The following is a 15,483-nucleotide window of genomic DNA, read 5'->3' as shown; positions in this document are numbered from 1 at the left end:
AGCACCACTACAACTAACAGGCAAAGAAAATTACTTATACTTTGCTTGCAGACACCAGAAAAGTAATAAACAACATGAAAACCCATAATAAGATTGTTTGGATCTTAAGTAAAAGGAAGAGGAGGGAAAAGAACAACACAGCACTAGAGGAGAACCTAGTTAGCAAGCAGCAGTGACAGCAGATGGCAGAAAGTAAGTTCAGCATCTATGAAGCAGAGGAAAAAGGAGTATCAAAGCAGAAAAAGTTTTTTTTCAGACAAACATTACATGATCTGCAAGGGATGCTTTGCAAGAGAATTTCTAACCCACAAGAATCCATAACCAAGGCACAATTTAAAAATAACCAGATACAGAAACTAAACCTCCAGAAGGTACAGTCTGATGCCATCTCAAAAAAAATACAACATCAAAGTTCATAGATCAGGGATTTTACTCACTATTGTCAAAGACACTTAGGAAGAAGCATTTGGACACCTACCTTGCCTAACCTTAAAGTGGCTCAAAAAGTGTCTAAAAGGTTTTGAACAAGGTACAAATGTGCTGCAAAAGATTTTATCCAGCATTTCTGCCACAGCAGTGTCTTGCACTTTCTGCCATGTCTACCATGCCTAAATGAGCCCAAAGTTTCCTGATGGACTTCTGTGGCTCAGCAGAGCCTTTCCAAAAACGGTGAAACTTGACTATGTGGGAGGCAGGATTTCCTCCAGCAGGGCTGTGACTCTGCACTGAGCTCTCCCAGTGACTAAGGACAACCAGAAAGTGGGTGATCTTGACCCTGTTTTCTACAGCAAGCTTATGGCAACCCTTCCCAAGCACAGCCCTTCCTGCCCACACCTCCCTCCAGGAGAGGACGAGGGAGCAAACACATGACAGATGTTTGTCGGACACTAAATGCCTCATGATGCTGCAGCAAGGAGTGTAGTGTCAGGTCCTCGACAGACCGGCGCAGATGCAGCTGCAGCAGCCTGCTATTGGACTCAAGAGTTCAGTGTAGGGAGCAGGGTTGCAGCTAAGGACTGCTCTAACGAGGATGCCTCTGACAGACTGAGGTATGTCACCCCAAATGCATCCTAGGTGGACTGTGGATGCTCATCCCACTCCTCTGTACTTCTGTGCATGTGCTGAACGACTGAAGTGACCTCTCTGGTGAGGATTCAGTGGTCTCCTTTATTCCTGGGACTTAAGAGGTTAATTAGATTTTTTGCCCTGTTTGCAGGTATGCAAGGCTGGTATTTCTGCTGGTATTAAGAAAAATGTAGAAGAAAGCTGGGTCCTCTGTGCAGACATTGCACTGACTATGAGAGATGCAGTTTGCTTGTGTTATTCTAGAAGTTTTGTGCTAAATGATCCTCACCATCAGGTTTCTGCTCTATTATCCCTTCAGGCTACATTCTCCCACTTGCCAGCTCTCATTCTGATGCTCCTCATCCCTATCTTGGGTCCAGCCTCCTTGGTTTCAGGTCTCTGTTGCTCTCTTCTCCAAATTTTTCTTTCTCCTCTAGAGTTTTCTCCTAACAGTATCCTCACAGAGTTGAGTGCGGTTTTATCACGGAACTACCAGCAGCAAACACCTATTTTGTGCTCCTCAGCAGTAAAGGCAACAGGAAGGGCATCTAGCCTGTTCTGAGACAGCTGATCTTTATTCTGACCTTGATAGCTACCTTCTGTCTTTTCTTTTATTTCCTTTGCATCAAACTCTTTGTTTGCCTGAAGCCAAAGGAATGAAATATTATGTGAAGCAGTAACAGAGGCAATGCAAGCAACAAAATCTGTTTGTCTGACTGCAGATGACAGATTTAGGAGACTGCCCGTCATCAGAAATGAAACAATGTGCTGGTGTGACAGTGGATTATGAATAAAATGCTTTTTCTTCTCCTGAGTGCAGTGAATACAATCAGCTTCCTGGAAAGGCCTTTTTTTTTTGTGGAGCTGTGCCCAGCAGCACGTTGTGGGGTGGAGAACAGCAGGTCATGGTGACTTTAAAAGGATTCTTTAACTGAACTCCTTTACTTCCATCAGCAAAACAAGGCCTCAGTGAGTCTGGGGCAGCTTCATGAACTGCTAAGATTTATTGTAGACTTATTCAAGGACTTTGATTAGAACACAGAAAGCAGAGATGGAGAAAGGATCACACGATTACAGGGCAAACTCCAGCGAGTAAGTCTCAGGTGTGTTTTATCTGGTTTACATTTGAGATGGGACTCCCACAAGTTCTCTGGGAAGCTATTCTGCAAGCTGACACTCCCTCTAGTTTCCTTTGGCAGTTTTCAGACTATTACTGTCCTGCCTTGTCCTTTTTGTCCTAACCACGAGCGTCACATTTAACCTGAATGGCATTTGGTGAAGAATTAGAAAGCAGTGGCCAGCCCTTGCTCCTCCCATGCATGAATATAAGGCAGAAAAAAATTCTTCCAGGATGCCATCTGAAGCTCCACGGTATCAGCTCCTCAGGGAGGCCAGATCAGCTTCAGTAAATTAACAATGAACCGAGATGCTTTTCTAACCAGTCATCTCTCCATAGCAATTCCAAACTATGCTGTGCACACGGGCAAGACTGCCACAGCTGAGATTTGCTCTAAGCACAGCCAAAAGAAATGTTCCATTTGCAGATCTTAGGGTCAACACTTTGTAGTGGGAATTTAGTCAGTAATTCTGATGGTGAGCAAGTAAAAAGAAAAATTTCCAACTCTCTGCAGCAATATTGGCTCTGTACTAGTCCCAGCAGCAAGAAGAAGTAATGTGCTTTTGGTTTGATGTGAAAGTGAACTAGAAGCACACAGTGGAAACAAATCTGTTGAATAAGATGTGTTTTAGTGGGAGACGGAACAGCAGAATCAACTGTTGACACAGCACATAGTTTCAGTTATCAGTCCCTGTTTCTGAACTGCCCCAGCTTCCAAACACTTCAAATCTCAAATATTTAGTATATCGCAGTGATGAAAGGTAAGAAAAAAAGCGTTCTTCTCAGCTGTAAATAAACCCTAATCATCACCCTTTTTGAAAAGACGGGAGAAAGTAAGAACAAAGCTCAAAGGCTGGCAGAGGGAGAGGCTCTATGCTGAGAGCCCCTTCCCAGCAGGGTGTCCCTTCTCCCCAGAGAAGATTGCTTTCATGTACTCTGGGTGCCAAAGTCTAGTCAAGTTGCCCTCATTAACATCGAGAGCCAAGCCTGGGATCAGATACCCTGTCCAGGGGCTTGCTTTATAAGAGTACTAGGCACTGGAGATGATGGGAGTGTAAGGATTTTGCTGAATATTTGGAGAATTATTTTGATTAAAGTGGGGTTTAGTTTAACTCCACATAGGCTTTTGCCTAGCAGAACATGACAGGTTTGACACAGTTTCCCAGGAGTTGTCTCTATTTAAGCTGGTGTTTGCAGCCAAAGGCAGAGTTCTGAATTCACTGAGCTGGGAGATCATTTCTAGCTCTATGTTCCTGTAAGACCTAAGGTTTTGGTGGTGTATTAGCCACATTGCACTGCATGCATATACACTCACACATCTATGTATGTGTTTATTCCTTTCTGGCTTTGGATCTTAGTCAATTGGTAGTAAGGAATTAGAAATGTGTAATTTAAAACAAGCCAGCATTTTCCATTATTTATAATGCAGTAGCACTTAATACATGGAAGACAAATGCCGATTTCTATGAGAAGCCATTGCTCTGCTCTTTAAAAATATGTGGTTATCAGGCAGACAAACTCATTCTTAGGTAACAGAATTAGAAAATTCTTATTATTCTATTTTGCTTTTAATAATGGGCTATGTTACATCAGCTTTGTTTTATGCAAACTTACTGAGAAATTACTAAGTCACTGAAGATGAAATGGCACAAGGGCTGTCAGCCTGCTTTACTCACTACCCATTTTGCTTCCATTGTGAAAGGGCTGCATTGTTTCAAAAGGAAGGAGCCAGGCAGTGCAGAGAACAAAGGCTCCTAATTGTTCAGGAGAGCTTTGTTACTTTTTTAATCAGTCTTCAAAGTCATGGGCTTGCAGTCTCTAAAGAAGCGAGGACTGCACAGGTTGATCTAGCCAAACACCAGGCTTCAGACTAGTTGGGATGTTGGTGGGGGACAATAGAGCATTTTTGAACTAAATATGAGAAACAAGCCATCACTTTCTATAATCATTTAATGCTGAATAAGGAATAACAGTCCAATGTCTCAACCTAACAGATAGTCCTTCATGTGGCTTTTCCTCCCGTCAAATGGAAAGAAAACCTTTTCTAAACCTTTTGGCTGATATTGACAAATGCCTACAGTTCAGCTTTTTCCAACAGAGGTACAAGTTCTTGTCCTGATTGCTGTGCAATCATTTTATTACTACCCTTGCTCTCTAGTTCCATACCAAGTCAAAACACAAAGTTTACTAAAAATATTAGTACTTTACTGCAGAAAAAAAATAAGAATAATGATCCTCAGCACTCAGCCTTTGGAAATAAAACAAGCAGGAACTAGCATCTACTCATACCTAGATCTATCCATACCTGTGAGGTAGTTTCTCTTCTTTTCAGAGCTATCACCCTAGAGTGCCTAATGATTTTTTTCACCTCTGAGCCACATTGCTGCCAAGTGGTACACGAAAACCTACCTCTAAAAATGCCGTACGGACTGCTTCTACTGCTGAACATACCTGCTTCTAGTCTGTAGGGGTGAGGCCATTAATAACACCCCTTAAGCATTCTCCGTCCTTCCCAATATCATCCGGCACACAAATAATCTGGGATTCTGGCACCTATAGTGTGCAGCAACAACTATTGACCTCCCATAGCATGCAACAGCAAGGCCATGAAAAGCTGCCCATAGGACTTAGCATTTTGTCAGAATTTTTTACTGGAAGGCTAAATGGCAACAGGAGAAGCTTGGAGTTCTCTGCATGTGTGTGTGTGTGCCTGACACATTGTATTATGATAACAACCCATGGCTGGGGTACCATGTTAACCTGTAAGAGGAGCTAAAAATGTTTGCTAGAGGAAAAGCTTTGGACAGACAAGCAGCAAACATAAAATGCAGGTCTTCTCTGAAATGTTACATTTGCAGAACCTCTCTCTTTATAGCAAGCACCAGTCTTGTTCCTGGCATGTTCCACATTCATCTACAGTTCCATCAGGATCCCTTGATTTCTTGGACTTTTATTAGAAGACACAATAACGAGGAGCCATGGCTGGGGGAGAATCCATGCATGGCATTTGCCAAAGTACAAAGAACATTGACAGTGTGCCTAGAGGTATGACTATACTGGGCAGACTAAATCAGGTGACAGCGATAAGTTAACGGCAGCAACACCTGTAGCCCAGTCTAGCAAACCAAATACACACCCCCAAACCTCAACAGGCTCATACAGGCCATGCTGAAACATGTGCTGCCACACTTCTACTGATACAATTGAGATCACAAGCACATATACCTTCCAGTCCTCCAGTCTTAACTCAGATTACACTGTAGACATAACAACCATAAAGTTAGCTGGATGCAGCAATGTATTCACCCCAGTCCTTCACAGTATCACCCATCTGGTGACTCTGTGACAGATGTCAGAGTGGCATTACTTTAACAGCATTACCTGTACATCACAATTCTTAATTCACTAGACTACTTCAAGGTCAACTACAAGGTAGTGTGTCTTGAATCTCAGTGGCAGCCAATTCCACAGGCAGCTGCCCCTGAGTTTATTGTGCCCAACAGAGCTCTCTTTCATGGCTGATACACACTGCTCATCACTTGGTGCCCTGTGATTTTGTATTTGGAATGTAAGTAGCATTGCATGCTGGTATATACAGAGGAGATCAGTTCCTCCCCAAACAGAAGTCATTTGCAATAATGAAAACTAAGGAGAAATAATTGTTTATAGCAAGCTTTTGGTGACATGTTTAGTTTCTGTTGGGGACCAAGGATTCATGCAATCGCTTTGCCTTTTGGCATATTTCAAAATTAACTTGAAAAACAACTTAATAATCAATCACTAACGGATGTATTAAACCAACACCCAACACCTTTCCCCATACAGCATTTTTTCCTGCTGTGCCCAACCTTAGCCCAACTAGAAGACCAGTCAGAGGAAAGGAAAAGCACCTTTACCTGCCACACTGGCTCCGTGTGCTTTCCTGACTTAGGACTACTCTTGTGGCTGCGCTGGGAGGTTGCCTTGTTCAGGTTGTAGATGGCCACGTTGCCGTCATAGAAGCCCACTGCCACGAGGTAGGGGTAGTCATTATGGAAGTCCAGGCACATGATGCCACTCTCACTGCTGAAGATATACTCTGGGAAGGAGGGGTTCTTCATGGTGTAGACCAGGAGCATGCCCTGGCCCTGCTTCGTGAAGTCATCTAAACAAGGAGGGACTTTGCTGTTAAATCAGTTTCCAAGATTCTCTACTATTGAGACAGACAATCTGACAGCACTCATCTATGCCTAAAACCAAGCTGAATGCAAAGTCACGTGGGAAGGACATCAGTCACAGGACCAAATGGTCGTGTTGGCACGCCTATATCTGAACATCCTTTCCTCCATTGATGTCATCCCCAGGACATGGGGACAATGTGCCTATGCAGAAAAACTACTGTTTTGTCAGCGTTTTCTAGGAGACAGACCTGAAAAGCCTTAGAGGAAAAGCGAGGAGGAAAAAAGAATCTTGTGGACACTTCTTTCTTTGGGCTAGGATTTCACTAACATTGCAGACATGCAGGCTGAACCACGTATAGAGGCATGTCAATTTCTGTATTGACAATATTTGATATTACAGCCTCTATTGCTTCTTCAAAGAAAAGCATTACATTGAAGTATCTGTAAAGTGTCATATCCACTGCCATTACACATAACTGTACAAGGCACAAGTCACTACAGCTTTATTTTCTGCTTATGATGTCCAACATCTCCTCCTTGCTTGGCACAGAAGCTCTTTTTTTGCCAAGACTTTCCATTTTCTTTTCTATTTACTTTCACCTTTCCTTTGCACTGCCTGAAATTAGCTCTCCCTATTCTCAATAGGACCATCTTTCTTTTGTGTTTTTTTTATCATGTCCTGACTGTCTCTGCAATTCTCAGTTTTTTTGCTCATCTAAAAAACAATTTCCAAATTCTTTTGAAGGAGAAGAAAAGCTGTTGATGTAGATAAGCTCTCCAGAAGCAAAGAAGGACCTTTCCTAACCTATGAATACAATGCACTCTCTGACAGTACCCTAGCCATCTCTCCAAGCACTTTTTCTTACTGTCAAATGTCCTCGGACACAGAGTATATGGGAAAAAAAATTACTGTTTTCTGTGCTTCAAGTACCCACTATATGTCCTATTTCCAGAACAGCCATCTCCTTTTAAAAGTGCTTCCTACCTTTCCTAACATTTTGACCAGCCTGCAGGATAAGGACTTGGTAAATGTGTACCCCAGTGATGATAACACTAACTTCAGAGAACTCTCCTTGGCGGCAAGCTGATCTCAAATTAGCACACAGGTACAGACATTGCTTACCACAAATTTATCAGGGCCACACAGGGAACATTCAAAGAACCAGTAAAGAAACTCACCCATCAACAAAACTACTCAGATTGTGGAAAGACTCTATTTTCACAGGTGTCACTGTACGTTGGGGCCAGGCAGGGAAAATGGCTTCCTTATTTTGCAGAAAGGTGAGATTCCAATACTGGCATTACTGTAAACATATCTGAACCCAAATAATATTTTTAATATAATTTTTTGGAAGAGGGGGAAGCTTATTCCTAGAAATCTAACTCAATAGGAAGTGGACTTGCTTTCTCCATCAGAGATTTGCTCTGTCCTTTAAATTCACAGAACTGTCTTTGTTCATAGCAAAGTAATGTCATGGAACTGGTATTAAGTTGAGGCCCAGTCATGATAAGAATGAATCCCTCCTCAGGAGCAAAAACACTGGGGAAGACTGTGGAAATGACCTACCAGGAGTGACTCACAGAAGAATGGACTATGAAGTCAAATCGGTTAGACAGCCTTTGAATTAAATTCTTACTTCTCCTGGAGTGTGCTGACCAGCCAGGTATATTTCCAAAAATTCTGCAGTGTACATTCATTTTCCGCCTGTTGGCATTGTGCTGAGGGGCCTCAGACAGCTGTCCCCCATGCTCCCTGAACAGTCAGCAGAGGAGACACCCCTTCAGATGGTGATTCAGCCACCAAAGATCTGAATTGGGTTTTGGAGGTGCTTCTCCCTCTGCTGATCTGGCAGTATCAAGGCCACGTTCCTCAATTAGAGATGATGGAGTGGGCCTTTATTGGGTAAGATAACTCAGAAGCTTCAGCAAATCCACCTGGAGGTTAGGCAGGCAGGGGAAAAGCAAGGTCTTGGGAAGAAGCTCTGGCAGAGTGAAACATGGAATTCAGTTTGCAGATTAAGACACCCAAATGCAGGTGTACGTGTGGCTGTCCGTCTGTGTGCTCATAGTCTAAGTTCCTGCTACTATCAGTAGAGATCACTCAATCCACTGAGTATAGAAAACTCACCTTAAAGAATATCTGTGTATTAGGTCTGCTGATTTACTCTCTGGGCTCCACCGACTGTAATGGCCAGCCCTCTACTGATTGTTAAAGCCATCTTAATCCTACTCATTGTCTCCTTCATGTTACGAAATGTCACAGATGTGGTTTAATGTGTGAATACTGGATGTAAGTTTGGATAATATGATTGCTAAAGTACAGACTATTTCTGATGAAAGGCAAAGTGATGAGAATAATCCGCAATTAACACCGAAGCATGGCACATAAATCCCAGTAAAACAATAACCTTCTGAGAGCAGGCATATAAATCCATTTCAATGAAGGGTGAATTCTCACCCAGGGTACTAAACTGTGACATATACCAACAGGTACTTTAATTAATGCAAAAAAAAAAAAGGGCTTATTTTATTAGTGATATTCAATGTTCCAGAATGGCAGGTACACCACGTACGCACAGCAGCATATCTGTGGTATAGCTTTGAAGCATGGCCTTTTCAAGAGGAAGGTTCACTTTTTTCAGTAAAAATGAGCAGACCACTGCAGTGTGCCTCAAATCCTGTGTAGCCAGTCTCTCAGGATGCAGGTAGCTTGCTGAAACAATGTTAGAAGACCACAGAGCACACAGCAAAGCAGAGGGTGCAGAGCCAAGAGCTGACAATGGCTATACCATTGCTGGAGGTGAAAGCAGCAGCTTCAGATCTCAGGCAGCTGCTCTGCACTGAATGGATGTACCAGCATGCACTGGAAGAGCAGAGAGTATCTGCCCCATGCAGACCCACAAAGTGCAAACTGGCTCTTTTTCTGAGATACAAGGGCTGAGATACTAGAGATATCAAACAGTTGTCCTGACAATCAGTGCCAGCAGAAGTTGTTCTTCTGCTTTGCAGGAGGACACAAGGCAGCACAGCAAGAAGAGGAGAGTGAACAGACTCTTGCTGTAATGAGGAAGAGTTGCATGTCACGAGGATCTTCAGCGTTCACCTGAGTGGAGGTTAAATTTCAGACCCTGACATGTCACAAGTCTATGTGGGAAGAGAAGTTTTGCTAATGAAAGATGCAGACAGCATGATTACTGGTCTCAACCCGGAGAACTGAGGCTGTAAGCATCACATGTAATCAGAAAGAGGTTTCAAACCAACTATTACTTCTGTCTAAAATATTCATCTGCATTTGCATTTAAGTCTGGACAGATTCAACCCAAACCCTTTTCAGAAAAACACCAATTTCATGGTAGCAAAGTACCTCAGAATATCATTGTGGTATCACCAAACAGTTCATTTAAAACAAAAATCTGAAAAGCATCTAAATCTTTAATTCTGACACTAAGTGTCTGTTCTAACATATTTTTCATTTATATTTTTACTTAGCTGAATTTAAAATAATCAGCAAATGTTCAATATAAGATCAAAATACTTCGTTTGCTGGACAGAATTTTTTTTTACTTGCATATTTTCCTTTTGGTTCACCAAAAAAACCATGAGACATGCATGGTTTTCTTCCATTTCCTCCAAAATGCTTAGTGGCTAAACCAGTATGCTCAACGCAACAGTATCCTCAAGTTAGAAACTACAATGCTTGGGGTAAATCCTTCATTCACATAGTAAATGTCAGTGTGGGGACCCTCCATGGTCATGAGTCAAAGTAGATATTTTTACTATGCAAGAAGCCAGTGCTACAATTTCTTGTGTGATAAACTGGCAAATTACCTTCTCTTTGGAGGATTTAAAACCCAAAACACTGCAGCCTTACACCTTAGATCCTGTGATACATGGCTTTCTATAAATCAAGTCCGCCAGCTGTCTTGCTGATATGGCTTGGACCAAGAAATCACCATGCTAAAAGGAACCGCTGCTGCATAAAATCTGTTCTTTCTCCTCCAAAAGCCCATCTAAAAAAAAGAAGCAAGATGGAGAAGCACGGTTGTGAACAGCTGCTTGTTTCCGAGCATCACAACTGCACAAGTACATGTACTCTCCTTTCCCAGGTATGCCCATGCTTTGATGAGCTTGCTGGCTGGGGCTCTCTACTTTAGGCTTGGATTTCCGAGAAGCCAATGGAAGGCGCTGGCTGTGCTTCACACTCAGTTAGGCGATCTCCTCTGGGAAGAAGAGATCAGTTTCAAAGGCAAAAATTTTAGTACCCAGAGAAATGGCTCAGCTGTTTACTTGCCTTTCAGATATTTAAAGCGTAGAGGACAAAAAAAGGTTATCTGCAGGACAGCAAATTTCTTCAAGCTAATTATTATTATTATCCAGGTCTACAAAACCCTGAGCACAGCCTAAGAATTTGCCTGTGCTACAGCCTGCGTGGCATAGACAGATGACTGAGCAAGTCACAAATTAATGAATTCTCAATACCTTTTTTTTTCTATCAGTGAGCAAAACCTGTGCAGCATGGCACTGAGCAAAGGCTAATCTAACCTACTGAGAAACATGCTGGGTGATCTTATGCTGCTTCAGCAAGACTCTCTCCTGGTTTATTTAAATAGCTCTGCCAACTCCACACTTTGCTGCAGTCACAGAATGGGTGTGCCGTAAGAAAGGCAACGGCTGGCACTTCGAGCTTCACTGTCTGCCAACAGTGCAGAAAAATCAAGAAAGAACAAGTCTTTCCAAGGAGCTCAGAGAGTTTGGGCATGTGCTGTATGTGTTTTCAAAGGCTTTTGAGGACTAGCAATAATAACTGGAAGTTTTATAGCACTTCAGAGTGCTTTAAGCCTGTTTCCACAGCACTCCTTTTTACAGCCAAGGGAATGAGAAAAGGCAGTGGAGGGGACTGCCCAAGACACTACAGCAAGCTGGAAGAACAGGGAGCAGAACTGGGACTTCACAGGGCTCTGCTCAAGGAGGCCCCATCCCAGGCTCCCTGAGAAATTTAAACTGGGATCACTGATGCCCATTCTGTTGCTATTCCCTAAAATGCCCAGAAGTACTCCAGTATACTGCTGTGTTGATACAAGCCCTGACCACTATGGATCTGGCTGTGAACCACTCTGTGGGCAGGGAAAAGGCTAACGCTGAGCTTTCAAAACAATCCCTTCCCAGAAAAGAAAATGTTTTGAGAATTCATTACTTCGTAGCTCAAGCCCAGCAAGCCTGGCCCCCTCTGTTTCACAGCTCACAAATGTTACTGGTATGTCCTGTTTTGAGCCCAATAACTTGGTTTTGGCTAGTATATGCATACTTCATTTGAAGACCTCAAAAGACAGAGAAGCCACTGTTTCATTTTGCAGTTTGTTTCAATGTTTAATCACTTTTAGTGATTAAAAAGCTGCAGCTAATTCCTTAGTTGACTTATCTGGCTTTTCACTGTTAATTCTTCTATGCCTATCTTGACTGGATGAAGGACTTCCTTCATATCTAGTGCTTCCTCTTTATTAAGATACTTTAAAACTGAACACTAGTCACCTTTCAGCATACTTTTGATAACCTTCACAGCCTGAACTCAAAAATCCCATTTATTTTCACCAGCACTGCACAGAGAGGCCTCCTCAGCAAAAAGCTGGCAGCCAACACAAGCTTTGACACACCAAATGCACTGTCTTCACAGCTGCAAAGAAAAAGCCGCTTCTCAACAGACGTGGAGAAGAGTAAAATATTAAGAAACTTTCCACAGATATGTGGAGGACTTCACATGGCTAGGACTTGTCCTAGGGCCAGACAAAATTCACTTGCAGTCCAAATTTCAACTGGATATTGTCCTCTCTCCACCTTTAGGGCATCTTCTCCAACTCTTGAATCAACTTGGGGTTCTTTACTGAACTATCTACAATTTTTCTGCATTCTTTGAAAAATGTTGGCTCCAGAACCAAACATAATATCCCAACAGCAGTCTCACTAGTACTTAAATCATATCTTTGCTGCCACTTAGGACTGATGTTCACCCTCCTTGCCAAGATATCCCACTGGGAAGTCAAATTCATTGCTTGCCCACAAAAGCCTTTTTTTTTCTTTTTTATAGAGTTGCTGCCTTCCAAAACACAGCACTCCTCCTTGTTTAGAGAGGTATAATGTTATATTTGACTGCATTAAAATGCATTTGGTTTGAATAATTCCAGCTTACCACAAGATTAATCGCTCTGTACGACAGCCCTGTTCTCAGCATGATTTACAACTCCACCTGCCTTTTCATCAGTCACACATTTCATGTGCTGCGAGTTTATATTTCCACCCAGGGGACCAACGAAAACAATGCCTAGCTCCAGGGCCACCATGGATCCCAACAGCACCCCCTCCGAGACACTGTCTCAGATGATATCTCTGCTGGCATTTATTTTCTGACATTTGTCAGTGGAAGTTGAACCCCTGTGTTGAGACCACCTGCGCTGGGCTGAGCTAAGTGAGCCCAAGCACTTCCTACCCCAGGGAAATATGTACCCTCCAGTTAGCAGCGTTAACTCTGCAAGATCTCCAAGCTCTGAGCGAGCTCATCAGTGCAGTGGAGGAAAAGCATAGATCATTTTGTTTTATGCTGATTCAGAAGTCTGAATGTCAAATTTAACATTCTGCTTGACACCTTTCACCAGCTGCTGGGCTAATTCCTGGCACTTCTCATCAAGTTAATGTTATTAGCTGGGGCTCTGTTTAGGAAGCACAGAACTTGCAGTTTGGATAGGAGACTGGAAAAAACAGAATTTCTAAGTCTTCTGGACATTTTAAAAAAGAGAAAAATGACAGATGACAAGGCAGGGTCTGATTTATACACATCCTGAGGCCGTGTCACAGTCCTAGCAACTGCTGTGGGCTCCGCACATGTCAGAGGCGAGACACAAACCTCAGAAACATGGATGGATACATACAAACAGCCTTTAAGAAAACAAGCTGTCAGGTATGTTTGCATCTTACTCTAAAATGCAGTCTGGCAAAATAATACAAGAGAAACCACAGTCAACCGGGCCAACAAAAACAAGAGATTTAGGAAACACCTGGAGCAATGCATGGTTTGTCATTGCATGCAAGAGCAAGGGCTCAGAAGCAGACAAGAACAGGGGAGAACAGGATGAAAAGATGTAGTGCCTTCCTGAAATAGCTGGAGGATCTGGCTTGGAGCTCAGCTCTCCCCTGGTTCACATAAAGGTGAGCAGTTGAGCATTGCAAAAAGAGAAGGAATATGTGACTGGGCTGAGTTTGCAATGCTGTAGATAAACCCAGAGTTTTCTCATTCTGATCAGACAGGGTTTTGCACAATAGGGCTAGCAGGCACCATAATTCTTCTTAAAATTTTCTTTTTCAAATAAGGTATTCATAAGGGCTTGGTTTTACAGTGTCAATAGTAATTGTGCAACTGGCCATGTGTTATGAATGCTAAATTACACTCTGAAGTTACTCAAATAAAAGGGAGAGAAAGTCCGTATCTTTATCTTGTAAGATAAAGGTACAAGACTAGCAAAGGGGAGATTTGTCTTCCAGGCCCTGCTGTGACACAACCAGCTAATGCGGTCTTTTTCCCTTCTTCCCAGTGCTTCTCACAGCACTTCTGAGGATACACATCACAGATGAAGGAGGAAAAGGGTGACCGACAGGGGCTATAAAAGTTCCATACATCAATAATGCCAAAAGCAACACTCCTGTTGTTTTCAGGAATGCATCTATGTTTGACCCTCAGGTAGACAGACTAACAATCTCACGTAACTCACTCCCATAGCACCTCAGAAACCAGGGAGCGGAGGACCCTTCCCAGCTCCAGCACCCAGGAGTAAGCACTTACCTCCGCAAAGCACTCTGGAGCTGGGAAGCTGGACAAGTGCTAATCCTCCCATTACACATCTGGCAGCAGTCGGCACAAGCAGCTGAACTCTTGCTCCTGCCTTCCTCTTGATAAGTTATCAAGATTTGCAACTTATTAAGCTGCAATCTTGATAGTGTTTCACTATTTAATACCCGAGGCTCTATTTCCTCTCTCTCTTCTCTAAAACGCTGGCATACTTGATAGCATTTGCAACCAACTAAATATTTAAGAGTGCCATCAAGTGGCCAAGTGGGGGGCTTCCAGGAGGCACACGCCATTCAGAAATCCCCAGGCTCACGCAACAAATGGACATCTATAAATGTGCTGCCTTTGGATAACCACACCAACCTGCTGTTACTGCAAACAGGCCAGGCTGCCAGTATCTCAGTATTCCTGACCTGAAGAGCTCTGAGAGGGATGCACACACTGCAGGAGATGCTTATGTATTCCATAATTGAAGGACAGGAACATTAGAGTTTTATGAGGGTGCTGCGGCCTCTTGAAAACAGACAGATGCCTGATGAGATGGACATGTACAGCCCAGACCGTGGAGGAGGCAATTAGAAATGATACTGCAGCTCAGAGAACTTTTCTGAAGACATTTGGCAGAAGACCCAGATTTGACTGAGGAGCAAAGTAGAAGCAGAGTTATACACACAGGCCAACCTGCAGTCAATTTTGCACAGGCATGTACTTCAAGAAACAATGAATATTAAGAGCAGCCATTACAGTTCAGACACCTGCCCCTATCCTGTTTTCAGCAGTGGTCAACATCAAATGTTTAAGGAACTGTATAAAAACAGGGCATAAAAACAGTGATATTTTTTCTAGAATACTGTCTACGCCCCTATTAATTCGTGGTTAACCACATCCCAGGTGCCTAATGGTCCTCTTCCCATTCCCCTGTGCAATCAGATACCGATCATTAAATCTGGACATTATCTTTCAGCATTCCTCTTTGTACAAGGTTGGAATATAGACCAGATATTCAGTTCTTCTCACAGTAATTTGGGTTTTTTTGGCTTGCTTTTATTTTTAGAACATGAAATACTGTGCCTCCCAAGCAGATATGTGAAGTGTATGATTGGTAGTTAGTATAAGTGGTTTTTAAGAGCTATTAAAAGTAGTTTTCAGAGAAAAACTGTTAGTTTTCTAAAAAATTGAATGTAAACAAAAGTAAATTTTATATTTGTTAGTCTCAAATAAAGCCAGTTCACAATGGATATGGCAACAAAGCAATAGCTTTCAATCCTTTGATTGGATAACAAAGGCAGGGGAAAATAACGCAATTA

The 15,483-nt window shown here is 42.6% G+C and overlaps 1 protein-coding gene across 1 annotated transcript in view; it reads right to left on the bottom strand.

Moving 5' to 3' along the window:
* Window positions 1-15,483, bottom strand: part of DNAI1 (dynein axonemal intermediate chain 1) — a 147,491-nt gene that overhangs the window by 74,844 nt on the left and 57,164 nt on the right. The window contains exon 13 of the mRNA XM_068422106.1: window positions 6,079-6,326. Coding sequence (XP_068278207.1) covers window positions 6,079-6,326 — 248 coding nt within the window. The remainder of the gene's footprint in view (window positions 1-6,078; window positions 6,327-15,483) is intronic.

This window comes from Nyctibius grandis, chromosome Z (genome assembly GCF_013368605.1).
Source record: "Nyctibius grandis isolate bNycGra1 chromosome Z, bNycGra1.pri, whole genome shotgun sequence".
NCBI lineage: Eukaryota > Metazoa > Chordata > Aves > Nyctibiiformes > Nyctibiidae > Nyctibius > Nyctibius grandis.
This window is presented reverse-complemented; position numbering and strand designations above follow the sequence as displayed.